At 43.2% G+C, this 27,780-nt stretch overlaps 1 protein-coding gene across 2 annotated transcripts in view; it reads left to right on the forward strand.

Annotated features, from left to right (window-relative positions):
* Positions 1-2,029: 2,029 nt before the first annotated feature.
* ZDHHC17 (zinc finger DHHC-type palmitoyltransferase 17) overlaps positions 2,030-27,780 on the forward strand; it is a 120,703-nt gene continuing 94,952 nt past the window's right edge. For both annotated transcript variants that reach the window (XM_042860096.2, XM_005310812.5), the window contains exons 1-2: positions 2,030-2,176; positions 22,227-22,330. In XM_042860096.2, coding sequence (XP_042716030.1) covers positions 2,114-2,176; positions 22,227-22,330 — 167 coding nt within the window. In that variant the 5' untranslated portion in view covers positions 2,030-2,113. The remainder of the gene's footprint in view (positions 2,177-22,226; positions 22,331-27,780) is intronic.

The following is a 27,780-nucleotide window of genomic DNA, read 5'->3' on the forward strand; positions in this document are numbered from 1 at the left end:
CCTGCTGGAGCGAGAGTCCAGCATTCAACTCCCCAGCCCGGGCGCAGGACGGACTCGTGAAGGCAAAGCAGGCGACACGCTCCCATTGCCCTGTTGCAATCGCACTTGGCCCACTGCTGCATGCCAGGGACTGGAGAGGAGCGCGCCCATTTCACCTTGCGGCTCTTTGAATCCGACCCTACCCGCTGCCCCCGACCAAACCCAGATTGCGCCCTCTCCCCACTCTACACCCAAACCCAGTCTGCTTCCCGTCCCCTCCCCAGCCAAACCTGATCCTCCCAGTAACCGAACCCATTCTGCTCCCCTTGCACTCCCCAGCCAAACCTGAACCCACACTGACCGAATCCAGTCTGCTTCCCTTCCCCACCAAACCTGATCACCCAGTATGACGGAGTATCTGCCATTCTAATTTTATAAAAACAACAAGGAGTCCGGTGGCACCTTCAAGACTAACAGATTTATTTAGGCATAAGCTTTCATGGGTAAAAAAACTCACTTCTTCAGATGCATGGAGTGAAAGTTACAGATGCAGGCATTATATAATGACACATGAAGAGAAGGGAGTACCTCACAAGTGGAGAACCAGTGTTGACAGGGCCAATTCAATCAGGGTGGATGTGGTCCATTCCCAATAATAGATGAGGAGGTGTCAATTCCAGGAGTCAATTCCAGGAGAGGCAAAGCTGCTTCTGTAATGAGCTAGCCACTCCCAGTCCCTATTCAAGCCCAAATTAAAAGTGTTAAATTTGCAAATGAATTTTAGTTCTGCTAAAATGAAAAACTAAAATGAATTTTAGTTCTTTGAAGTCTGTTTCTGAAGTTTTTTTTGTTCAAGAATAGTGACTTTTAAATCTGTTCTTGAATGTCCAGGGAGATTGAAGTGTTCACCTACTGGCTTTGTATGTTACCATTCCTGATGTCTGATTTGTGTCCATTTATTCTTTTACTTAGGGTAGGGTTACCATACGTCCGGTTTTTCCCGGACATGTCCGGCTTTTTGGTAATCAAACCCCCGTCCGGGGGGAATTGCCAAAAAGCTGAACATGTTCAGGAAAAATACCGGCCGGGCACTTCCCCTCCCGGGCTCCAGCTGCTCTACCTCTTCCCTGACTCTTTGGCTCTGTTTAAGAGCCGAGCTGCCCGAGCGCTATCGGCTTCGGGCAGCCCCCTTGCCTCCGGACCCCGAGCCGCCGGTCGGGCACTTCCCCTCCCGGGCACCAGCTGCTCTGCTCCGGCAGTGCAGGGTCCGGAGGCAAGGGGGCTGCCCGAAGCCAGTAGTGCTCGGGCAGCATGGCTCTTAAACAGAGCCGAAGAGTCAGGGGAGGAGCACAGCAGCCGTAGCCCAGGAGGAGAAGTGCCTGGCCAGGGGCACAGGGTCAGGAGGCATGGGGGCTGCCTGAAGCCAGAGCGCTACCGGCTTCACAGTTTGCCGGGCAGCCTCCAGACCCTGCGCCCCCAGCCGGGCACTTCCCCTCCCGGGCTCCAGCTGCGCTGGGGAAGTGCCGGCCGGGGGCACAAGGTCTGGAGGCTACCCGGCAAACCGTGAAGCCGGTAGCGCTTGGGCAGCCCTTTTCGTGTGGCTGGGAGGGAGGAGGGGGAGTTAGGGTGGGGACTTTGGGGAAGGGGCGGGGCCGGGGGTGGGAAAGGGGCAGGCCAGGGCCCGTGGAGTGTCCTCTTCTTTTATTTTTTAAATATGGTAACCCTAACGTAGGGACTGTCTGGTTTGGCCAATGTACATGGCAGAGGGGCATTGCTGGCACATGATGGCGCATATCATATTGGTAGATGTGCAGGTGAATGGGCCCTTGACGGTGTGGCTGATGTGGTTGGGTTCGCTGATGGTGTCGCCAGAGCAGATATGGGGTCCAATAACGTGTATTAGTGCTAATGATCAGTGCCATATTATGCAGCCTTCATTTTTGAAAGTTTACAATAAGCGATGCTCCCGGGATGCGCAAGGTGGAACTTTTGCCCAGGGCACACAATAGCCTTGCACCAGCCCTGCCTGGGGCCCCTCCCACAGCCCAGCAGCCCCGCCGCGGCCACCTTCTCGGTCTCCCTCCCCTCCCCAGCGCGCTACCCAGCATGCAGCGGGCGGCGGGCTCGCACCAAGATGGCGGTGCCTCTGGATGAGTACGAGAAAGAAGCGGGCTGCGTCCCCATCCTGCACCCCGAGGTGAGGCCCGCCGCGCCCCGGGCTCTCGCCGCGAGGGGGGCGGGCGTTGGGTGGCGCGGCTGCCGCCCGCTCTCCGCTCCCAGCCGGCTGCTGTGCGGGTGGCGCGGCCGCCGGGGCAGGGGTGGAGGGCGCTGGCTGCGGCTGCCTTGGCCTGGGGGCCGGGCCGGGCGCGGGGGCGGCTGCGCTGAGGGAAGACGCCGCCGTTTCCCTTATCCCGGGGCTCCGCGGGGCGAAGGGTTGGGGCGCTGCGCCCTGTCACCGCCTCGGGACACAGGGGAAGGGTCCCGCCGGGATGCAGCGCGGGGACCCGCCCCAGCTGCCTCTGGGGTGGTGAGGGGCCCTGCGAGCGGGGCGCTTGTCTCTCCGGCCGGGGGGGAGTGCGGGGAGAGGTGCAGGCTGTGGCATCCCTGCCCGGTGCACAGGTGAGCGCTCCGCTGTTCGGGCACAGCTCTGCACGGCCCCGTGGGAGACTCCGCAATGCACATGGCTCCGTACAGCATCGCTCACTGCCTGGCGGAGCAGCAGCCTCCTCCCCACCATCCCTGACACCGCAGGGCTTGTTTATACAGCATAGGAGGGTTACAGCTAAGCGACTGGTGGCAAACGGTTCAGACCTGGAATAAACGCGCTTCCTGCTGTTCTTGAGCTACAGTTTGCTGTAAGAAATTGGGCCTGGTCCGACTCAGTCCAGAACTTGCTGGGCTCTGTGTGTGTGTTTGTCTTTACTTCCCCCCACCCCGCTCAGTATACTGGACAAGTGCTGGAGTATTTGTACAGATGCTCTTTTCTTAACCTGTGTACTATCTAATTTTTTTAACATTTGCTTTAATAAAATTGTAAAATTACTTGATAACATGTAGAGGTCACTTTAGGTAATGTTTCATACTGAAACAGAGCCCTTGTTTGTGTGTCAACCATGTATAAACATGATCCAGATCCCCTCTGATGGTTTATAATATAAACAAAAGTTTTGTGTGTGAACTCTTGCCCATCTAGTATGGTGAGGATTGTAAGACTTGTTTTCTTAGCCTATGAAAAGATAAATAATAGGTGTGCCAGGTACCAGGTTTTGTCAAACAGATGGTATTACTTTTCCATAACAAATATTTTAAAGATGCTTTTAAGTTTCTTGATATCTAAAGAGACACTAGAGTGCTAAATGTGACTTCGGGTCCTTCTCATTTTCATACAGGCTTTTGACACTTAGGAACCACTCCAGTCAACAGGAGTATGCTCCTAAATCTCATTTAAAAATGAGATCTAGGCTCCAAAATCAGACACTACAATACCTAAGTGACAAGCAGTGCTCTGCAAACAGGTTCTTTGGTTGGTAGCTTGGGTGGAGTACAAGTAAATATGCTGCATGTTGCTTGTTGTTATTCACGCTAGGTGATCACCTCCTTTCTAACTTTGAATAAATACTCTTGGTATCTGAAGTTCTACATCATCTCTTTTTATGAACGGAGTTTTCAAAATTGACCTAAGGTATTTGTCTAACCTTCTGTAGCAGATACTTTCTCCTTTGGAGTGAGATGTAAGGGAAAATATTGGTCAAATATTCTAAAATTGCAGGAAACAGGAAGTCACCAGAGAATTGCAAAGGTCTGCCTGTGCTGATTGCATTGCAAGGTTAGAACCCTAATTTATAGACTGACAAAATATGAAGGAACAAAAAAAAAAAAAAAAGCATGTACAAACTGTTAGGAGAATCACTGTGAGCTGAAACTATATTGCTGAAAATTGTCTGCTAATTTAGAATAATTATATTTGCAGAGTTCATAGTAACAAAGGTATTCTCAACATTGGTTACATTTTTGTTTTATATGCCAAAGTGGTGGTGATACAGCAGTAAAATCAGATATTGTTTCTTTGGTATCTGAAACTGAATACAGTAGTTTACAAAGTAATGATAGAATAAGTAGTATAAACAATAAGTATGCTCTTCCTCCTAGTCTCTACCCAAACCAAACTTAAAAATGTTCCTGAAGGAGACTTCTGTTTAAATCCAAAGAAGAAAATGACAGTCCAGTATTATTTTGTACAGTTAGATTTCAACCAAAGGATTTCATTTTAGACTCTCTTTCTCTTTCAGTTATCCTCTAGTCTTTCCACTGATTTCATTGGGCATTGGCTCAGGTCCTGGAATCCCTAATACAGATGATTTTTAAAGTAGAAGAGATATTAATATGGATGATGTTGCTGGAGTTGAAAAAGAGACATTCTGTAGTTGCACTCACAAGATCCTGTGAACCCTTTGCTTGTGTGACGAAGGTCTGCACAGGCATATCTTATTGAAGACAATTGGGACTACTTGTGAGCAAAGTTGTACACTGGAGTTCAGTGTTTGAAGGATAGGGGCCTAAATACTCAAATATCCTCATGTACATTACCTTTACAGAAAAGTGTTGAAGGACACCAATTCCTGTCCAAGCAGGGCTTTGGAGCGGAGCCCGGAGCTGGAGTGCGGAGCAGCTCCGGAGCAGCAGAGCTGCAGGTTTTTGCCTGGAGCTGGAGCGGAGCCGGAACACAGCTCCAAAGCCCTGCGTCCAAGTGACAAAACTTGATTTTTTTTTTGTGTTGACGAGGCTCAGCTGCAAAACAGGAGATTAATAATGCATTTTGGCAGAAGGGACAGAGATGGAGAAGAGTGCTGAACGTCTAAACTCGTTACTTTGACAGAGAGCTCAGGGCTAGGGCAGATGGTTGGGCTTGGGGCTCAGAAGAGTGAGGGCTCTGGCTGGGGGTGCGGGCTCTGGGGTGGGGCTGGGGATGAGGGGTTTGGTGTATGGGAGGGGGCTGAGGGAGGGGATGAGGGTTCTGGGATGGGGCATGGGATGAGGGGTTTGGGTGCAGGCTGCCCCCAGGAGAGAGGACTCCCCCCAGCCCACTCTCATTGCAGCAGCCCCAGGGTTGGGGCCAGGGGAGAGGCGCCTCTCCCTGCCGGCAGCAGCTCCGGCGGAGAGGCTCCTCTCCCTGCCAGATGCAGCTCTGGGATCGGGGGAAAGGCACCTCTCCCTGCCGGCAGTCCTGTACTCCTCCCCGTCCACCCCTACCTCTCTCTTCTCCAGGCCCCTGTGGCTGCACGCCTGTGCGGCCCTTTACAGCCTGCTGCGCAGCTTAGAGGGAACTTAGGCAGGGACCATCTTTTTGTTCTGTGTTTATACAGTGCATAGCACAATAGAATCCAGGTTCATGGCCTGGGGGCTGCGAGAAGCCACGGCTTGCACATCCTTCTGCCCGCGCCATTTCCTGCAGCCCCCATTGGCCTGCAGTGGCGAACTGCGGCCAGTGGGAGCCGCGATCGGCCAAACCTGCGGACGCGGCAGGTAAACAAACTGGGCTTATCCTGGCGAGCCGCATGCCAAAGGTTGCCGATCCCTGGTTTAACCTTTCTAACCTGCTCAAAGTCAAGTTAGGCTGTTCAGTGAATACGTGGCAAATTTAGCTCCACAGTGAAAATATGTATCTTGCTAGGTTTGCATTGAATGAGGCTGTCTTTCAGGAGCCGTTATTAGCTTGACAAGCACCCTTTATTTTAATGGTCATCACTTTATTTTTCATAAATAAATGGATCTTCATTTACCTACTAAAAAGAAACACCCATTTGTAAATTCACAAATTAGGAAATTCCAAACCCAGGAATCTTCATTTGAAAAGCCAGTTAGGTATGCATATTATCAATTTATCAAACCTATCACAACATACACAAAACGCATCACTTAAAAGCAGGGAAATGAATAACTGAAGGGTATAATTAATCCTAAAACTTCCTATATGCTAAGTGATTAGAAATTCTGGGTTTCTCTTTTGGATGCCAAACGAGACAGCTGAGCAGGGCCTCCCCAACTCTTGGAAAATCAGGCTTTTTTTAAAGTGTCAAGTTGAATGCTCAAAAATCACTTGTTACTTTTGAAAGATGTAGGCGTCTGGTTTTTATGTTAAAAAATATTTTTCATCACAGTACAACCTTAACACTGATCCAAAATAAATGTTGAAAGTACTGATGAAAACACAACACACAATCCTCCTGAAAAAGAAACCAAAAACTCTCTATGTATAAGTTAATAATATAAATTGATAAGGCAAACTCCTATACATACGTAAAGTTAGTTATGCGCTTTTCTGAATAACTGCCTTTTCAAGATGATTCTCAAGGAACAGCAATGATAAGAACTTTACCAAAAAAATTACTGTCAGTTGATCTAACTGCAAATATTGTCCATTTAAAAGCATTGCTTAAAAGAAAATACTTTGATTTTTGATATCAAATAACACATACATACAAAAATAAACTCACTATAATCCAGAGGTCAGAGATTAAGGTTGTTGTGTTATGAATATTTTATACTTGAATAGAAATGTTTTTTTGGTGAACAGTGATATATATTTTTGTCCTTAACTATTCATATCCTTGTTTTTTAAGTGTTTGGGTTTTGTGTAAATCATAAGAAACTATGTTGTTGTCACTTAGCAAGCTTTAAGGTGTGTGCATAGCTATTTTTTTGGGAGAGCAAAGGGAGTGTTGAATGAATATACAAATGTACCCTGCGGATACAAGGAAAAGTGTTGAAGATCGAAGTCTTTAAAGGGAGGATTTCAACAAAATTTGTCTCCGTACTCTAGTCAAACTAATTGAAAAAGCTGCATTGGTGTTGGCACCTGTAAAAAGTGTTGTAAGTTGTTGCTATTGTAAAGGGAAATGCTGGGTTAGGATGGAGTAATCAGTTGATTTACAGTATTTTTTGGTGCTGAACTGATGATGCTTGCCATTTGTGTAATTTAGTTTCAATCCCAGGAGAGAGAGGGGAGAAATCAGGTGTACTGAGGGAATTTCTACAACTGTTCTCAGAACCTGTCCAACCTGGCACAACTTCACCATAGTATTTTGTTGTTCACTAAAATTAACACACCGGTCACACTACCAATATCTTTCTGAAGAAGCTTCTACCTCTAGTTGACAAAGTTCAGTTTTTAGCACTGTTTTGTGTCAAGTACCATACATTACAGAAGGGCACACTATTTTAATAACTTAAACTAAAGTTTGGAGACATGTTGATATGAAATATTGCGTTACTTACAGCCATGGCAAAGGATTAATTCAGTTGCTAAATACTGCTATATAAGTAGATTCATGGTAAGTGAGGATTTGTGCATTGTTAAAATGATTTTAATAAAGCAGTAAATAGCATACAAAATACTTTAATTTTTTAAAAACTCATTAGGCGTTATTATTTTTGTTTAAACATTTTAAGATGAATATATAAAGAACTCCTGTTGGAAAATCTGCCTCTCACTGAGGTGGAGTAATTTTGCCGACGGGAGAGCATTCTCCCATGGTCATAGTCCATCTTCACCAGATGCGCCTCAGCAATGTAGTGCCTTAATGTAGACTAGTGCTCAGACCTGGTGCACACTACAAACCTATGTCGCTATAACTATGTTGCTCAGGGGTGTGGAAAATCCATACTCCTGAGTGACAAAAGTATACCAACCTAACTCCCGGTGTAGACAGAGCTCTCCTCTCGGCATAGGTAGTGTTTTCACTAGGTGCTACAGCAGCACAGCTGCACCAGTGTAAGTGTAGACAAGCACAACTTACTCCTCCTCATCTGTGGATGAAATCCCATGATTTTTCTGACCTCCAAATACAGTGGTTGGATTAATGTCTCTAGTTGAGTATTTTTGTCCACCCCTTTGTATTGTAAAAATTTGCATCTGCATTGGGAAATGTGCAGGATTAATCATTTAGTTTGGTGGTTGACTTTACTAAGAAGAATTCTTCCACTTTCAATATTTGCCTTCAGTGAAAGGATTATTTTGGAATGCTTGAAATTAAAATAACAGAAGGCTTTTTCAAATATGTTTTTCTGAGTTTTTTAAGGAAACGCTATCCACTTGAACTTTTGTCAGTTTCCAAAAAAAGTTAAATCTTGTTTTGGGTACAAAACTTTCCCTTCAATTTTTTACAATCACACTTTCCAGCTTTTTTTTTTTTTCTTTTAAAAAGTGTTCTCCCTTATTACTGTGTGGAAGACCCCCCACAATTAAGAGAAACTGATGTACAGGGGAAGTAGGTTATACCCAAGTGCTTTCAAATGCACAAAGTAAACAAACTGAATAATGACAATTGGAGAACAGAGGACTTATTTTTTTGTCATTTTTGCTACTCCTCTTGTAGCAATAAAAATATTGTGATACAGTAGGAATAAAATTCCCAGTGAAAGTGTGTGTGTGTGTGTGTGCGCGTGCGTGTGTGTGCACACAAGTTCATGGTATCTCTTTAAACCAGGATTTTATCTGTGGAGTTTTAGCGAGGCTACTCCATGAGCAGCTAAAATCCTGCTAAATGTGTTACCTATGCTAGGAAAAAGGTTATGTTTAGCTCAGGCTTAGTTAATGTGTTAGCTAAACCTGACCTAAATTCAACCACTTTTCATAGACAAGATAGACCCTCAGTAGCTCTGAAGTACCTGTTATCCTGGCACATACTTGGTTTAATTCTTCATGGAGGCATCTAAGCTCTTTTATTGACAACAGCAACCTCATGGAGGTGGATTGGCTTCTCTTCTTTCTGACATCAGCAGGTGTTTCTAGAGGCATTATGTGATTCTTCGGAGCTTTGCAGTCCACACTTTGAACTATAATTTTAAACAATTAGGACATGATCATTTAATTGTACAGGAGCTTTGTTTCTCTAAAGGAAAAAGAAAGGTCTACTGGCATACGAAATGACTAGGAATAGATTGGACATCATAGACCTTGGCTAACCATGGGCAATATCCTGAGTCTGGGATGGAATTAGAATGACTAATGATTCAGGCCTGGATTCACAAGGGATTTAGGCACCTAACCCCCAGATTTAGGTGCCTAAATCTGAGTTTAGGCAGCTAAGTCCCAGTTTCAGGCTCCACTACGGTTCACAAAACTCACACCGAACCCTGTAGGTGCCTAAACTCATTTGGCACTTCAATTTTCAGAGTGAAAGTTCTCAAAGCACCCAAGTTTCTGCCTTTGAGCATGTGTACTGCTGCCTCATTTTAGGAGTCTGAACAAGTATCTCCAGCCTAAACTACAGAGCTGTTTGCTAACCAGGGAAGATCAGTGTTTGGCTGCCTACTGGATTGGGTCACATTCGAAATCTAGCTAGTGGAGGTGGTGTTGCCCACCTTATAACTTTTAACCGAGTGGGTAAAGCACTTGCCTGGGATGTTGAAGACCCAGATTCAACTTCCACCATCTGCCGGAGAGGGAGAGAGGCTTTGAACACAAATCTCCCAACCACCTCAGGAAGGTGCTCTAACCACTGAGCTATGGGATATTCTGATGTGAGGCTCCTTAAGGATATGTCTACATGGCAATAAAACACCTGTGACTAGCTCAGGTCAGCTGACTCAGGCTGCAGTGTAGACATTCAGGCTCTAGCTGGAGCCTGGGCTTTGAGACCCATGAGGGAGGAAGGTCCCAGAACCTGGGCTCCACCTTGAGCCCTACCGTTTACATTTCAATTTTATAGTCTGCAGCCCGAGTTCCGTAAGCCCAGTCAGCTGACCTGTGCCAGCCACGGCTGTTTTATTGTAGTGTAGACAGACTCTTAACTTTTCCTGCTGCAGCTGTTTCACTCATCAGAGCCTATAAATAGGCTCATCAGAGCAGGGGCAATGGCTCCTGGTCTCCCAGGTGGATATCCTAACCACTGGACTGTAGAGTTGTTCTCTCTCCCCTCTCTTCTCCCCCCTCCTCCCAAGTATTTATAGACTGTGGAACAGTCATTGGGCTAGAGAATGGGATGGGTCAGGAAAGGATGAAAGATAAGATAAAAGGAATGGCTAATCAAAGCAAGGTGCAACATTAGGTGTGTCCTAAGTTTTCATAAATTCTACCAAATTTGAGAGGAGGAACTCTTGTTTTTCAGAAGAAAATTGCAAGATCGCCAATAGTTGACTCTACAATGCAGTTAATTGCTTTATGTACCCATTTTAGAGAGATTTTTACTGTGAGCATCTTACCAGTAGTATTGGTCCATGATAAGCAAGTAAATTGAGAGTTTGTAGAGTACTTAGCTCAATCATTTGTTCTCATAAAACATATGATCTTCCCTCCCGCCCCCCCTTTTGGTAAAATCACTGCATCCAGCTTCTCTGTACTTCATGGGTCACTTAGCTTTGAGGATTTCTCCCTAGTATAAGGTAAAATTGGGCACACTCAGTATTAGGTAATGATCCAAATTTTTTGTTTTTCACTCTTTAGTCCTCTGAGGTAACAATTTTGAAAAAGATTGACTGTAACAAACTAAACTACACTTATTATAATTACTAGTTCTATTATTTATTTCATTAAGTGGTTTAATATTTTATTATGGTTATACCCAGAGAATCTGGTCATGATCAAGTTGTTGTATAAAACACGTGTAGGCATAGTCCCTGCCTTGAAGAGCTGATAGTCTAAGCATTACCACAATCTCTCCTGGTTTCCTGGATTTCTTAAAGCTAATCTTCATCTGGTTATTGTATACCATGCCTTTATATGCAATTCTGCATTTTCACAGAAACTTTTAGTACTTTGTTTTTTTGTTTGTTTGTTTGTTTTGGTTAGGATTCCCTTTGAAAAGCATTGGTTTATTAACTCTATCAGAAACCAGAATCTGGCTGTACGAATTTGACCACATTACCCCTTGGCAGCAATATTACTTAACATTTTAAAGGAACAAGAGTCCTAGCCATCTGTTTTTGTCCTCCACAACCATATGTAACAGTTGTAAGCAACAGTATTTCACTCCACTCCTTATGTCCAAGCAGGCATGTTGACCTGCTTGTTGCCTCTTGCTATATATAATTTGGAGTTGCTACTGCTTTAGTATTCTGTTCTTAGACCACTTATTCACACAACCTTAAAACTTCTTTTTAAAAAAAATATTTTTCCTATGGATCCTCTTCTATGTGTGCTTAGCAAACTTCTCCCCCTTCCTCGTCTACTTACTGGAAAATTGGGGAAATTTGTATTTGTCGTTGGATGGAAGATGGGCAGGCGGGATTGTTTGTGCATTGTGTATTTTGTGGGAAAGGCTGATTTTTTTTTTTAAATGCCAGTCACTTGTTTCTGTTTCTAAAAAGAAACAAGAAAATATGTTTACAAAAAATTAAGTTAAAGTTAAGGTTGAAAGCTTAAATCCACAGATGTCAGTAAATCTCCATTTTAGGCTATGTCTACACTTACCATTTCAAGCACAAAATATCCCTTTTTTGCACTAAAACCGTGGGAGCATCTACACTTGTTAATGACTTTTTGTGGTGAAACTCAGAAGTTTCACCGCAAAAGAAAACCACCTTCACGAGAGGCATACAGCTCTTACCGCTGTTCTTTTTGCGCTGTTGTGAAAGTGAAGACACGTTCTACCGGTGTAAACACATTTTGGCTTCTAAAGGATATCCCATAGTTCCAAAAGTGACCATTCTGGCCAGCATCTCCGCTGCTCTGATGCCAGGTAAAGGGATGTCTGCCCCTCCCCCTGCAAGTCCCAGGAAGTTTGAAACTCCCTTTCCCTTTGCTTGTAGATGTGGCAGTTAGGTAAGCAGCCAGACAGCAGGGGGTGTTTAAAAAAAAAAAAATGCCAGGAAACAAGGAAATAATGGAGCTGCTGGGACATGAAGCAGTGCAGCACGGGGCACTGAGCAGGGTCCCAGAATGCCTTCTGCTCACCCCCTCTTTCCCACAAGACCTATCAAGAGAGCTGCGCTGTGGGATAGCTTCAGCGCTGCTCTCATCCATCATGGAAGTGCTGCTAGTGTAAACCCTCTCTGACACCTGAGGAATTAAGTGAGTACACAAACCAGCACTTTTCTTTCATCGGTTCCCTATCACCGGTGAAACTTACAGTGCAAAAACTCTGCAAGTGTAGACATACCCATATCTGCTCCTATTCACCAGTGGTGTGTGTGATTTTCTTCATTCTCAAAAAACTCACTTTGGATATGTCACCACTGCAATTAAACGTCCACAGCTACCCTATGTCAGCTGACTTGAGCTTGCCAGGCACAGGCTAAGGGGCTGTTTAATTGCGGTGTAGACATTTGGGCTGGAGTCTGGGCTCTTGAACCCTCCCCCCCTCACAGGGTCCCTGAGCCCGAATATCTGCATCGTTGTTGAAGAGCCCTTTAGCCGGAACCCTGTAAGCCCAAGTCAGCTGAGCTGGGCCAACCGTGGGTAGCTGCAGTGTAGACATACCCTTAGAGGCTTAGACTAAGCATGAGACAGTTCAGCTGAAGAAATTTTGTTATAAGGGACTTGGATAGGCTCTTTCAACCTGTTAATCCTAGTTTGCTCTGATCAAAGTTGAAATATTAAGTTACATCTATTTACTACCTCCTTCCTTCTGTGCTTATACCTCCTTTCTTTTTCTGTCTCAACTGCAGTTTTTCTTTTTTCCTATATTATTAGATCATGTTGTATATTTTCTTTTTGTCTTTCTACGCTCTTACTTATCTCTTTCTCTGCCTTGTGTGCTCACGTCTCTCATATTGTGTTTGTTTTCTACCATACTTCTTTTTTCCACTTTATCCCAAAAATCTTTTCCATCCACAGTCACCCATGCATCCACACATGAAGCTCTCAAATTTTACCAGACAACAAATGATCAGAGTATAAAACCTGTTAACCATAGATGGATGTGAATGATTAACATTGCATCTGCTGCCCGGAGAATCCATCTCCAGCCCCTTAGCTGCTCAGAAAGTGTGTGTACTGGGATTTCTAACAATGTGCTATTCCTGAACAGTGCTCATGGCTCCATGTTTCATATCTGTGTCTGGCTAGTAAGTGTCTGATAAACTGGAAGCTCTCACCCCCACTTGTGTGGAAGGAAGGAGCTTCCTCCTCCCTTCTCCCCCCCCCCCCCTTGGCCACTGAAGTTCAGAGCCACCTGGCTGGTACAAATTTGGGTGAGGTTCTCCATTTCTCTACCCTTCCCCCACATTTTTGGGTACTCCTCCGTAGCTGTGGATCTTGCACTAGTGAAGTCAATGTGAGAATTTTATCACTCATTCAGAGGAAGCAGAGTGCTGCTGAGTAGCAGCAATCCTTGCCTCTTCTGCTGCATTGTAGGGTAGGTCTATACTTACCTCCGGGTCCGGCGGTAAGCAATCGATCTTGTGGGATGGATTTATCGCGTCTTGTCTAGACGCGATAAATCGATCCCGGAAGTGTTCGCCGTCGACGCCGGTACTCCTGCTCCGCGAGAGGAGTATGCGGAGTCGACGGGGGAGCCTGCCTGCCGCATCTGGACCCGCGGTAAGTTCGAACTAAAGTACTTGGACTTCAGCTACGTTATTCACGTAGCTGAAGTTGCGTATCTTAATTTGAAGTGGGGGGTTAGTGTGGACCAGGCCGTAGTCTTCCCAGTCTGCAGCAGAGTTCAACTGAGCCTTCTTGACAGTTTCACTGCTGCCCTTCTGACTATTAGAAATGAAAACAAGACAAGAATCTGGTCAGTTTTAACTGTTGAAATTAGAAAAAGCTTTGAGCAGCAACAGATGGACTGGAGTTCTTTTGAAGTAGGAAGGCAATACTGCATTGGTTGATGAATGTTTGGTGTTTTTTCTTTGCAGCCACAGAGTTAGAAATTGTTGGTTTCTTAACGGGTTTATGTTTCAAAGATGATTCTCAGAGAGAATATCTTTCTCACTAGATGTGGAAAAATACTGAGAATATCTCTTCTGTTTAGGTTGGAAAGGTTCTGAACCCCATCTGTGAAGAGAGAGTGACAAAATTTTAGGGTCAAAATTTGACATAAATATTGACTAACCATCAGTTTGAAATGAATTCAATTAAAAAAATAAGTCAAAAGTAGCTTCTGGTGATAAAAGTAATAATAGTTTTGGGTGTTGCAGCCATATTTTCCCGTTTTTAAAAATGTTTTTCTTTCCCATGCTATTGAGTAAGAGCCCACATAAAGCTGGAAAATGGTGACCGTGAAATAATGAAACTGACTATGTAAAGAGCTGTCAAATGCACAAAGTAAACCAAGTGGGGGAGGGAGGGAATGAGAAGCTATTTTTTTGTTAATCTTTGTTACTGTTGTCTTTGTTACTTTAATAATGGTAGGTAAAACATTCTCAGAGTAGGATTTGTAATTTGATAGTTTACTTTCCGCCCAGTTAATTTAAAAGGAATCTGTATTTTCACATGCTTTAATCTTCCATTCCACCAGAAAATAAAAACAGCTGACTAATTTATTGGGCCAAACTCAACCCTCCTATAACTCCATTTAACTCAGTGACACCTGGGATGAATTTGGTTTATTATTCCCAAATCAGATTGACAGGCCACTTCATTTGGGTAGCCTCCTATTAACTTCCCTGGGGCTCCAGGCAGGTTGAGGGGTCTGTCTGTGTGGAGTGCTTGCAGGGTCAAGGTCATAATCCATCATGATGGTGCACAGTATTGTGTTTTGACATCCAGTGCTTTTAAAATTGAAGTAATTTAAAATTAAATTTAAAAAGCCATATTAAATTCATCTCTCAAAGTAATGTTTGGGAAATGAAAAAGGGCTGTGCTGGCAGGGGAACAAATTTTCTAGCTTCTATGACTGTATTACCAAAAAAATTTAAAAAAACCTAAAAAGTAAATTTAAGTGACAATTCATTTTTATGTGATTTAATAGTTTAAAACAGGGGTGGCCAACCTGAGCCGGAGAAGGAGCCAGAATTTACCAATGTACATTGCCAAAGAGCCACAGTAATATGTCAGCAGCCCCGCATCAGCTCACCCCCACCACCTCCCGGCTCCCAGCGTCTCGTGCCCACCGGCAGCCCAGCCAATCGGTGCCTCCCCCTCCCTCCCTGCACCTCCCGATCAGCTGTTTTGTGGCGTGCAGGAGGCTCTGGAGGGGAAGAGGGGAGAAGCAAAGGTACTGCAGGCTCAGGGGAGGGGGCGGGAAAGGGTGGAGTGGGGGCAGGGCCTGTGGCAGAGCCAGGGGTTGAGCAGTGAGCACCCCCCGGCACATTGGAAATTTGGCGCCTGTAGCTCCTGGCCCGGAGTCAGTGCCTGAACAAGGAGCCGCATATTAACTTCTGAAGAGCTGCACGTGGCCCAAGAGCCACAGGTTGGCCACCCCTGGTTTAAAACAAGCCATTACAATGCCTTTTATTTTAGTAAACTTTTTTTTGTTTTAAGATAGAGAGAGAGAGAGAGAGTAGTTATGTATGAAGATGATGTAGTTACAGTTGATTTGATCTTATCGGTCTGTGCAGAATCCTCTTCTCTCTCTAAAATCTTAGGGGTGTGTGTGTCAGTGAGAAGTCTCTTTTGTACATATTTTTGTATACTTTATACTAGAGAGATCTGTTTTTGAAGTATCACTACTGCTCAGCAAAGATTTACTCATATTTGGATATATAATGTAATTAGATTGCATCCATAATTTTGTTAATCCAATTAACTACCTCAAATTAATTGCGAGTAGAAAAATTATTCGCAATTAATCACAATTTTAATCACACTGTTAAACAATAGAATACCAATTGAAATGTATTAAATATTTTGGACATTTTTCTGCATTTTCAAATATATTGATTTAAATTACAACACAGAATACAAAGTGTACAGCACTCACTTTATATTATTTTTATTACAAATATTTGCACTATAAAAATGGTAAACAAAAGAAATCATATTTTTCAATTCACCTCATACAAGTACCATAATGCAGTCTCTTTATTGTGAAAGTTCAACTTACAAATGTAGATTTTTTTTGTTTGTTTGTTACAAAACTGCACTCAAAAACAAAACAATGTAAAACTTTAGAGCCTACAAGTCCACTCAGTCCTACTTCTTATTCAGCCAATCAAACAAGTTTGTTTACATTTATGGGAGATAATGCTGCCTGCTTCTTATTTACAATGTCATCTGAAAATGAGAACAGACGTTCACATGGCACTTTTGTAGCTGACATTGCAAGGTATTTACGTGCCACATATACTAAATATTTGTATGCCCCTTCAGGCTTTGGCCACCATTCCAGAGAACCTGCTTCCATGCTGATGACGCTCGTTAAAAAATAATGCGTTAATTAAATTTGTGACTGAACTCCTTGGGGGAGAATAGTATGTCTCCTGCTCTGTTTTACCCGCATTCTGCCATATATTTCATATTATAGCAGTCTCGGATGATGACCTAGCACATTGTTCGTTTTAAGAACACTTTTACTGCAGATTTGACAACATGCAAAGAAGGTACCAATGTGAGATTTCTAAAGATAGCTACAGCACTCGACCCAAGGTTTAAGAATCTGAAGTGCCTTCCAAAATCTGAGAGGGATGAGGTGTGGAGCATGCTTTCAGAAGTCTTAAAAGAACAACACTGATGCAGAAACTACAGAAACCAAACCACCAAAAAAGAAAATCAACCTGCTTGTGGCATCTGACTCAGAAGAGGAATGTGAACTTGCGTCGGTCTGCACTGGTTTGGATCATTATCGAGCAGAGCCTGTCATCAGCATGGACGCATGTCCTCTGGAAAGGTGGTTGAAGATGAAGGGACGTATGAATCTATAGCGCATCTGGCACATAAATATCTTGCGACGCCGACTACAACAGCGCCATGCGAATGTCTGTTCTCACTTTCAGGTGACGCTGTAAACAAGAAGTGGGCAGCATTATCTCCTCCAAATGTAAACAAACTTGTTTGTCTGAGTGACTGGTTGAACAAGAAGTAGGATTGAATGGACTTGTAGGCTCTAAAGTTTTACATTGTTTTATTTTTTACATAATTCTACATTTGTAAGTTCAGTTTTCATGATAAAGAGATTGCATTACAGTACTGGTATGAGGTGAACTGAAAAATACTATTTCTCTTTTGTAATCAAAAATAAATGAAAAGTGAGCTCTGTACACTTTGTGTTCTGTGTTTTAATTGAAATCAATATATTTTAAAATGTAGAAAACATCTACAAATATTTAAATAAATGCTATTCTATTGTTTAACAGTGCGATTAATCGTGATTATTTTTATTGCACAATTAATTGCAATTAATATTTTTAATTGCTTGACAGCCCTAATTTCAGGCATCTGAGAATCTAGCGGCCTATTCTGTATATGTGTAATAGATTAAAACACTTTCAAGTCATGAAGATCAATGACATGAACTTCCTTCCCCTTTTAGGATTGAGGAAGGTTCTGGAGTAGTCACGCTCAGTGGTAGAAAGAATATTTTACAGTAACAATCTAAGCTAGGGCTTGAAAAATTTACTAGATATTTAATAAGGACTAAACTCACCAGCAGAAGGTGAATATAAACAGTGGTGTATTTATATACCTTGTGAAGCATTTTCAGGTCCCTTGGAATAAAAGGCACTATATAAAAGTATAATATTGTATTTCCATGACTGAATTTGAATCTTGGGATGATTATGCCATCTTTGTCTTAATTTCAGATTAATTTTAATGTCATCAGTCCATGACTACTGAATGCTTTTTTCTGACTCTGCAGTAAGCTTATGTATGCTGGAATCCTTGAGACCAACAGAGAGTTATTTTATGGTCATCATATTTGTGTTTCTTATCCATGTGCAGGTTTTAGTTGTGATAATCCAGTATATTCAGGTTAAAAGTAGACACTTCTGCAGCTTTCAGTTTTTTCTTTGAAATAGCTGTCCTACATCCCAATAGAACTCAGCTGCTGGCTAAATATTTACAGAAAAAGGAAATAATGTCTCAGTTAACTAGCTGAGTTATGCTGCAACATGTTACATGTTAGGAAAGAGACATTTGTGGTTCTTGTTTCCTTTTGGACAACAGATGTCTCAAAAAGCACCTACTTTGTTCAAAAGTACTTGTGTTTATATTGCAATATGAACACTACATACCATTTTAAATTAAAGGATACAAAAAAGACAATTTTTTACAAAGGTGGCTTAGGAATCTTCAGCAAAACACAACATTAGCTATTGGATTTAAGTACTTCACCTTGAGTAGGTCTGAAGAAATCTTTCCACTCCAGTTTTAGAATGACTGCAGTAATGGAGCCAAATTCATAAATGGGCACAAATGCATTGAGGTCAGTGCAGAGATTTATTTCGGCATTGCTGTGTAGACTGTTTTCACAAACTTGTTCGGAGATGAGGCTGCAAGCAGTGTGGACCTGCTTCCTTCTTAGCTGTCACTTAGGAGACATCCAATTCCTCTAACAGCTGAGGAAGAACGCACAGTCTTCACTGCCATGTCTGTGTCCTGGAAAACATTTGATAGAGGGGGAAAAAAAATTTTTTTTTTCTTACCTAGTTAATGCCTTACTACGCCAAGATCCTGTGAATCTGAGGTTCACCTATTTTTTTTTTTTTTTTTTAGTGGCATATCTTAGCTGTATTTAGCTGTATTTAGGGTGGATTGATTAAATCACCAGTTTTAATCATTTAAAACAGCAAGCAGGAAACTTTTTTTTTTTGATCTAATAGGTAGAGCATTAGAATGGGACTTGGGACTTGGGAGACCTGGATTCTATTATTGATTTTCCCACTAACCTGTTTGGTGACTTAGGGCAAGTCACTTCATCTCTCTGTACCTCAGTTTCCCCATCTATAAAGGTGGGGTTAATGATGCTTGCCTCTTGTAAAGCGATTTGAGATCTACTGACGAAAAGTGCTATATGACCGTAAAGTATTTTTTATTTTTTATTTTAAATTATTTTCCTAGCGAAAAAAAATAAGTTTTCCATCATGTTGAGATCGAAAGTTTTTGCTCAGACTTTCCAAATCCTTCACCTCCAGAAAGAGACCAAAACTGGAAAATTTCTGCCTGCAGGGTGAATTGACTCATGTTCTGCGATGTTTGATTTTCTGAGTCTTGCTTCATGGGAATCCCAGGTACACCTCTACCCCGATATAACGCTGTCCTTGGGAGCCAAAAAATCTTACCGCATTATAGGTGAAACCGCATTCTATCGAACTTGCTTTGATCCGCCGGAATGCATAGCGCCTCTCCCCCCTCTCCCCCCCGAGCGCTGCTTTACCGCGTTCTATCTGAATTCATGTTATATCGGGTCGCATTATATTGGGGTAGAGGTGTAGTTGAGTAAAACAGGTGGCTGTGACCTCAGGTGGGACTCATTTCCACCAAGGCAGAGCAGCAAACTTTGCTGCAGGTATTATGATCCTGTGGTGGGACACATGGATACATTTTCATGGAATTGGGATCAGGAACTTATTTGTTTTGTGTTTTCACTCCAGTTCTCCTGATATTTATCTCCTAAAAGATATGCTCTGGTTCAAGGCAAGGTTATTGGGCTTGATGCAGAAATTTCTGAGTGAAATTCTATTGACTGTGTTGCTAAGGAGACCAAGTGATAATATTAATAGAAAAATTGCTAAGTAAAACTGCATTCATCCCAACAATCTGAAATGTCACAAGTTAAAGAAGCACTTCAACATGAATAAACTGAGATGTTTTGTTTGTTTTAGAAGTTTACAGATACAATATGAGTAATTGAGCTTGATCCTGGAGGTTACCATTTTGCTGAAGTATGGAATTTGCAATGTTGTCCCATAAACTCAGTATAAGAGATTAGTAGTCCATTTCTAATCTGCTTTATTAGATAATGGTTTAACAATGAGGAAAAAATATTAACGTTCAGTATTCAGAAATTGAGTAATTTCTGAAGGTACTAGTTTCTTTTTATGGTTAAACTATTGTTAAAGCAGGTTAGACGTGTTCTTTCTAACATTGGTTCCCCTCTTTGTCACCTCGTTGATTCATTTTTTGGGGGAAGGAGGGCTAGGAGTGACAATTTTTAGGCCATACAGTTCCTCTCTTAATTTAACTGTCTGACTTCCAAAATGTTCAGTTAGCTGGAAAGAATAGAACGTCAGGACCTGTTGAAGTGTGGTGAGTAAGCAAACAATCATCCATTACAAACTTTGCCCCAGGAAGGGAGCAGCTGCAAAATTATTAATATAACATTCCTAAACTGCTGTAGGAAAAGGTACTTTCTTCTCTGAATAGGAAATAGTTGAAGTTATTTGTGAAGCCTCTTTTCTGCTGCATTGGGCCCATTATACCTGCAGACTTGCTGAAAAGAATCACATCTTCTGTATTATCTAGCTGTTCAGTCATTCTTTTACAGCATTGTAAGTTGTAGTAAACTATATTTCTAAATGAAAGAACTGACATTTAATCTTTTAAAATTTTATGTAAATTATATCTTAGGGTGGGGAAAGCAGTCTTTTGTTTGTGTTGGACTACTAAGTGTGATTTTTTGCTTATCCGTATTTAATGTGATGATGAGGATGAGAGTGAGTTCATGCTCTCCAGCATAATACTATAGTGATGATGGAGAACAAAAAACCTCATTTAAAGGGAGTGGTATGATATATCTAAAGTGATTAACAGTTGAGACACTCTGCAGCTGACAGTTATTTGCATGTTCACAATTTGAGCACTATATCTCCGAGGAAAACATGGCCCCTGACTTAGGAAATGTATGTGCTAAATCAAGGCTGTACAACATATAGACTAGGCCATTTTTTCTTTGAAGCCTAGACCACTTAACTCTTTTGGTAGATCCAATTTTTGCAAGGTCATATGTTTATGTTCCTGAGAATAGCTGTCCACACTCTCACTCACACTCACACTCTCTCATTCTCTCACTTTCACTCTAGGGAGGTAAAAGGTTAACCGGTAAGCATTAGACTTACTGTTAACTGAGCTTAAGCCTGCACCCGCCAGAGGGACTCCAGCCCCGGTGGCCAGGCCGGGCTGGCGGGCTGGAGCGACCCCCTCTGCAAAGGACAGGCCAGTGGGACCCCAGCCCCAGTTGTGCCGCTGGGACTCCAGCTCCGGCTGCGCGGGCCTGGCCACAGCGACCCTGGCCCTGGCTGTGCTGGCTGGAGCAACTCCAGCCACGCCGGCCCGGCGGGACCCCAGCCAGGCCAGAGTAACCCACAGCCCTGGCTGCGCTGGCTGGTGGGATCCCAGCCCCTGCTGGGATGGAGCAACCCCCAGCCCTGGCTGCACCGGCCGGCGAGTCCTCAGCCCTGGCCGTGCGGGCCCGGACAGAGTGACCCTGACCCTGGCTGCGCTGGCCAGAGCAACTCCAGCCAGGCCGGGCCAGTGGGACCCTCGTCCGCGCCGGAGCAGCAGGACCCCCCAGCCCTGGCTGCCCTGCACCAGGCCAGCTGGAGCGATCTTGGTTAACCTGTTAAGTGATATAATTTTAATCATTTAACCGGTTAACTATTTTAACCAATATTTACGTCCCTATTTCACTCTCACTCTCTCCCACCTCCCCCCCCCAATTGAAGTAAGATGAGGAAATATCCTGGTTTATTTTTTCTTTTCCCTTCCATTGGGTTTATAACAAAAGAAGGGAACTCAGTTCGCGTTAGTAGGGTATTTTGTGTGTCCCAGAGTCTTAAAACGTGATTTCTATTCCCCAGTTGATAAGCTCCTAGTTATGATCAGAGAGCTACAATAGAATATAGAAACTAGGTTATAGTCACCATAGTAGTAATGATCCCAAAAGCGCTTTACTATTACACATATAATAGGCATCTGTGGGGTGAAATGTGGCAGCTGTTTAACAGCGTACAATTACAGAATTCAAGTCAAAAAGTAAACCACCATATATTTGATACTCGTTTTTGATTGTATTAATATATGATTAAAAAGCTATCAGGTGTCATATTTTACATGCTTGTAAAGATGGCCATTACTGTTGAGGAGGCACTCTTCCTTCTAAAACAATGTGTACTGAATGAATGTCTGCAGCATGGGATTTGGTGATACTGCGCTGCTGCAGGTGTGCCATCTCTTGGATGAGATATAAAACTAAGGTCTTGAAATGTATTTATTAAAGAATACCGTGGTACAGTTCACAACACTTAAAGAGTTTTGACCATGTATCCTGGCCAGATTTAAATGATTTTATTCTGTGTTCAACTGGATATAGTATTTTTGTATTCATATGGAAGTATTTCAAAATAAATGCTGTTCAGTTACAAATATTTTAAGAATTCTAGCAGTAAACCTAAATCTCGTGCCCTAATAGCAGATTTCCATTTTGCAGGAAATCAAGCCCCAAAGCCATTATAACCATGGATACAGTGATTCTCTTGGACGGAAAAGCCACATTGATGATTACAGCACATGGGACATTGTCAAAGCTACACAGTAAGTGTATTTTTTTGCAGTTTTAAATTTGTCAATATCTCCATTAGTGGAATGACAGTAAAATGAAAATCTCTTTGTTTTAGTTGCGTAAACTTTGAATGAATAATTTATTTTTTGTATCCTCAGAAACCGCAATCCTGGGCTGATGGATTATAGTACACGATTCGAAAATTGAATTTAAAAAATGCTTTTGAGGGAAATGTGTGCCCACTGTATGAAAATATACAGAAGTATTTATGCAGAGTGTTGAGATTTAGATTATTGCTCGGGTGGATGATGAAGAGATTAAATGCTTTTTGAAATTAGTTTTTCTTTTTGTCGATGGTGTTCCTTATGTTTTAAAATACAAATAAATTACTAGATGGGGTGGATCATACACAGTTACAAAATTCTTATGTGATTTTAGATATTTAGACCATTGGAGCACAGAATGCATAAGTAGGATTCCCCTGATCACCTTTAAATCTACAATTTCAACATTGCCATAAAACTGTAAATTGTTTGCCATGTAGTATAGTAGCAATTAATCATTGTGACTGTACTAATGAATCACGGGGGTAAGTATTTTTATATAGGTGCTAAATTACATAAAACTCAGAATATTTCAGATATGAAGCAATTTCTTATTTTATATTAATACACAACGCAGCAAGTGGAGAGGGAGGCTGGTTGTTTCTCCTGCAGTTTGGGTGCTTATATGACTTTCGTAATCATAATATCCAAGTGCATGCAGTACAATATAGAGTTGTGTTGTGAGTGAGATGAGAGAAAATATGACAGTACACTGAGCCTTTGGAGCAGCGATTCTTATTTTTGTTTGGCTTGCTGAACTGCTGTGGTTATTTTTGTTTATCTCTATGTGACAACACTGGGTTGCAGAAAAGATGTTGCATTGGAGATAACCTCACTTGTACTTAAGTTGACATGGTAATTTAATTGAAACGTTATTCTTTTACACTTGCGTGTGACTGAGACCTTGTCTACACTATAGGTTGCTTCGATATAACTTAGGTTGCTCACACCCCTGAGCGACATAAGTTGTACCGACCTAAACGCCCGTTAGACAGCACTATGTCAGTGGGAGAGCTTCTCTGGCCAACATAGCTACTGCCTCTCACTGAGGCAGGAGTTAAGCTGACAGGAGAGAGAGTTCTCCCGTCAGCTTCGAGCATCTCCACCACATGCTCTATAGCGGCACACCTGTGCTGCTGTAGGGTGGATGTAGCCTGTGTAATTTCTTTAGTGAACTGTAGCCAGCCAATATTTAATTCTATGTGAACGCTGACTTTTTGGAGGTAGATGCAGAGGCTGAGTTTGCCTATTTTTCTTAATGTAAAGAGGGAAAGTTTTATATTTTCTGGGGGGAAACATTTTTTTAAAAAACTTTGGCTACTATTGGTTATTGTGCAGGAATAAGATATGGTTGTGTCAGTAGGGCAGGGGGCTTCTCCCAGTGCCAGCCTACATGGGAGGCCAGCGAGAGGAGATCAGATCCCCACCAGAGGTACACAGTCCCTCAGATGCACAGAGGGCAGAGAGAGAGAGGGGCTCAGACCCTTTATATTGGCAGGACTCCTCTGATCCCTGTGCACACTGGCAGGCAGGGAGAGGAGCTCAGATCCCTCCCAGAGGGACAGGGGCATCCAATCCTAGTGCATGTACTGGCAGGGAAGGAAAGGGGCTCAGCCCCTGCTCCCTCCCCCCCTTGGAGAAAGGATCCCCATCTCCCACATGGCTGGCTGAGAGAGGGACTCAGACAACCAGTGAGGCAAGGGCCCCCAGATCCTTGCACACATTGGAGGGGAAATTATGGGACTGAGAGGCGCCTCTGCTACAAATCCCCCCCCCCCGCCCTGTTCCTTACCTCCATATCACCCCTGGTCTAGTAAACACAGGAAATTTGCAATGTGGGGGCTTTGGACAGCGCTCCGGTGGATCAGTGCGTCAGCTCCCAGCTGTGGCGCTCCGCTTCCCGCTGCCGGTGAGTATGGGGAGGTTGGGGAAAGGAAGGCCCCCATACTCACCTGTGGTTGGGAGCTGGCGGAGTGGAGCGGCTGGGGCCAGGCTGCTCCGCTTCTGCTGCCAGCAGTGAGTGCAGGACCTTCCTCTCCCCCCCCTCCCCCCCAGCAACACAGCTGGGGCCTGGGCAAGGAAAGTGGAGCGGGCTGGGGCCGCGGTGCTCCACTTCCCGCTGCAGGTGAGTAAGGGGGGCATCTTTTCCCCAACCTCCCGGAACTCAGCGGCAGAAGCAGAGCAGCCCGGCCCCAGCCCGCTTCTTAAAAGCGCCTCAGATGGCACACTCTGAGATTCCCTTGAACAAAAAAGGCAATGGTTGTGTCCATCCATGGGTAGAATGACTTTCCTGCAGGAAGGCAAGAACTTGAAGCCTGATCATTATTGTTCTGGTAAAATATGTGGCAACATTGCATGTAAAGTTGTAATATTCGTCTGTCTGGCATTGCTAGACGTGTTCCAAGTCTGGGGGGAGCAGCCACAAACCAGTTCCCCAGAGACAAAAGGCTAGCCAATGCCTCAGTCTGGCGTCAGCAAAATCAAATGAACTGTCAGCTATTCTTTGGCAGGAAAGACGATGTGGTTAATATCTTGACAAAGAAACAGCTGGGGGTTCCCATCCACACAGACTTTCCCTCTCCTGTACCTCAGCTGGAGATGATTCTCAAAGAAGAGACAGCTGTAAAGAGCAGAGAGGAGACTCCCCAATTGGTTCCTCCTGTCTCTCTACCCATGGCATCCACAACACCTGAAGAATAAAGGAAATAGCTTTGGACTGGGGGAGGGATCCTGACTGCTAAAAAGTGCAGAGAGAGACATTTGTTTTGAATTCACAGTAGCTTGTTATGTTAGGCATTAGTTTAAATTTACTTTTATTTTCTTAAACCAATTCTGACTTTTATGCTTCATTACTTGTAATAACTACAAAAGATATATTTTAAGTGAATAAACTTGTATTATTGTTTTATTTAGACCAGTGTGTTTGGATTGAAGAATTTGGGAAGCTCCATTTGGGGTAACAAGATTTATGCATATAATTTTTAATGAATAAAATGGTGGACTTATTATGAACTTGTATTGTCCAGGAGAGTGCTGAGCAATACAAGACACACTTCTGGGAGGAAGTCTGAGACCGGGGATTTGCTGGTGTTGCTCTGCAGTGCAAATCAAGGGTGGGTGGCTGTAGCACTCTTGGGGTATAACTGGGAGTAATTGACATGCTGGAGGCTGTGTGTGAGCCAGCCAGGAGTGGTTGATCTAACAGCAAAGCAGTTTAAAAGGCATCCCAGGTTGGAGAACTGAGAGGACACGGTTGTTATCGGTCCAGATTTTACCCTGGGTAATGTCACAAAGGGTGAGGCCATAAAAGGGGGCATGGTGTTGTGGCTACTGTAGTTCTTCCAACCACTGCAGCTGGTGGATCGGGAACCACTCGGGGCCAGTGGCCAAGATCCTTATCTTGAACAGTGCCTTGTGATGCTTTTATCATATAGATTAGATTATGGTGTAAATAGTTATTTAGAGTTTTAGTATTGGGTTTTGTTTCTTAAAGTTTTCTAGTTAGTTGTTAAGTGGAGCTTCAGTTCTGCTGTTGGGATCAGATGCTGGGTCTGAAAGTCAAGAGTCCTGGCTTCAAGAAGTGCGAACTTTCTTTGGTTCTAAGCTCCAAGAACCCTGAGGTATCTAAAAAGGATCTCAAATCTTTGTGCCTGAAATTGAAAAGCAGAGAGACTCCATCGGTGACAGCCTCTGTAAGCAGAGCCATTTTGAAGGAGCAACCTCACTCAAGTTCAGGGGAAAGACTCAGTGTGTAAGAATGATCCAAAAGATACTTGGGGAAATTGGTGGATCCCAGTGTCTTTTAATCCCAGATCATTGGATCCTAAATTGAGAAAGAAGGATCCTGAACATCTAGTGCAGCAGGCAGTTAATACTGTGGTCCCACAGATCAGACTCAATTCAAGGCTGCTCAACAATCTCCCATAACAGTGGTAGATCAAATCCATTGTACAAATCTTTAGCCCGTTCTTATCTTGGATCTAGAGGGGACTGATAAAGCCATAAGAGATAGAGCTGCTTCTTCGGATCCATGTACTACTACTTCCGCTCCAGAGAAGCTCAGGATAGAGGAGCTATTGTCTCTCACCACCCTTCCTGCCACCTAATGCTCCCCTGCGTTCTTCCAGTAAAATGCTGCTACTTCTAATCTCTCCTTTTCCATTGTGCTTGGATCAGAAATTGGATCTGCAGTCAGACTTGGAATCAGAGATTAACCCACACAATTGCCACATTGTCCATTTCTTAGGGGATGATATATTGCTGAACAAACATGTGGAAAAGATGCATGCTGTAGCAGATAAGGTGAGATTGAATAGGAATGGACGGTTGGCTGGATTGGCACCCCCCATGAGTTGGATGGTCCTCTTGGCCCTCTCCCAGGCGTTACCAAGAATGACAGCATACCCATTACAGAATGAATTTTTCTCTTTTGAGAGCTTTGGGAAGATTTCATTAATTGGATCCAAAGGTCATGGATCTGTCTGCAATTCCCAATTATTGCATCAGACATGCTCTCAGAAGAGGATGAACCTGGGGTGCTCGAAGAACATCAAGAAACAGATTCTGAACTGGAGGACCAGAAGTCTCTGGATAAAAATGTGGGAATTGTGTCTTTGTTAGAGGATGCAGTATTTCATGAAATAGTTGACGACTACTCTGAAAATTCCTTTGGTAATAGAGGAGATGTCTCTCGCTGCATCTTTGATGTCCTTGGTTCTCCATAGAAAAACAGAATTACGCTTTCTGTTTTAGAGGGGCTGCATTGAAAGCCCTTATGGCTGGCCTATCATTTACTGTATTCCATAAAGATAAGGTTGTCCTATGTCCCCGTCCCAGGTTCCTACCTAAAGTTTCCCATGAATCAGTCAACTAATCTGCCGGTATTGCTCCCTCCTGCTCCCATCCCATAGGACTGTATAGAAATGTAGGTGAAAATAGGTTAGATATTTTAAATGCAAAAAGGGCTTTATTTTGTTGTTTGAATGGGACTAAACAATTCAGAAAGTCTCCTAATCTTTTCATATTTTATGCTGATTATAAAAAAGGTCAAAAATCTCTTTTCAAACATTATCAAAATGGTTATGTACACAAGAGGCTTATATATTGACATCTATTCCTATCCCAGAAGGATTTTGGTCCCATTCTACTAGGGCCAAGGCGACCTCAATGCATTACACTTACCACTCTCCCGATTTCTGTAACATGGAGCTCCAGACATACATTTATACAACACTGCTATTTGGACTTAGGGTTTGTCTACACATGAAGCTTAGTGCATGGAAAATCAGGGTGTAAATATACAGCAAACTAACTGCCCATATGGACCCTGCTACCATATGCTAAAAGTTCTGTAATGTACTGTAAAACAACAAAACATC

Source organism: Chrysemys picta, chromosome 1 (assembly GCF_011386835.1).
Source record: "Chrysemys picta bellii isolate R12L10 chromosome 1, ASM1138683v2, whole genome shotgun sequence".
Lineage (NCBI taxonomy): Eukaryota > Metazoa > Chordata > Testudines > Emydidae > Chrysemys > Chrysemys picta.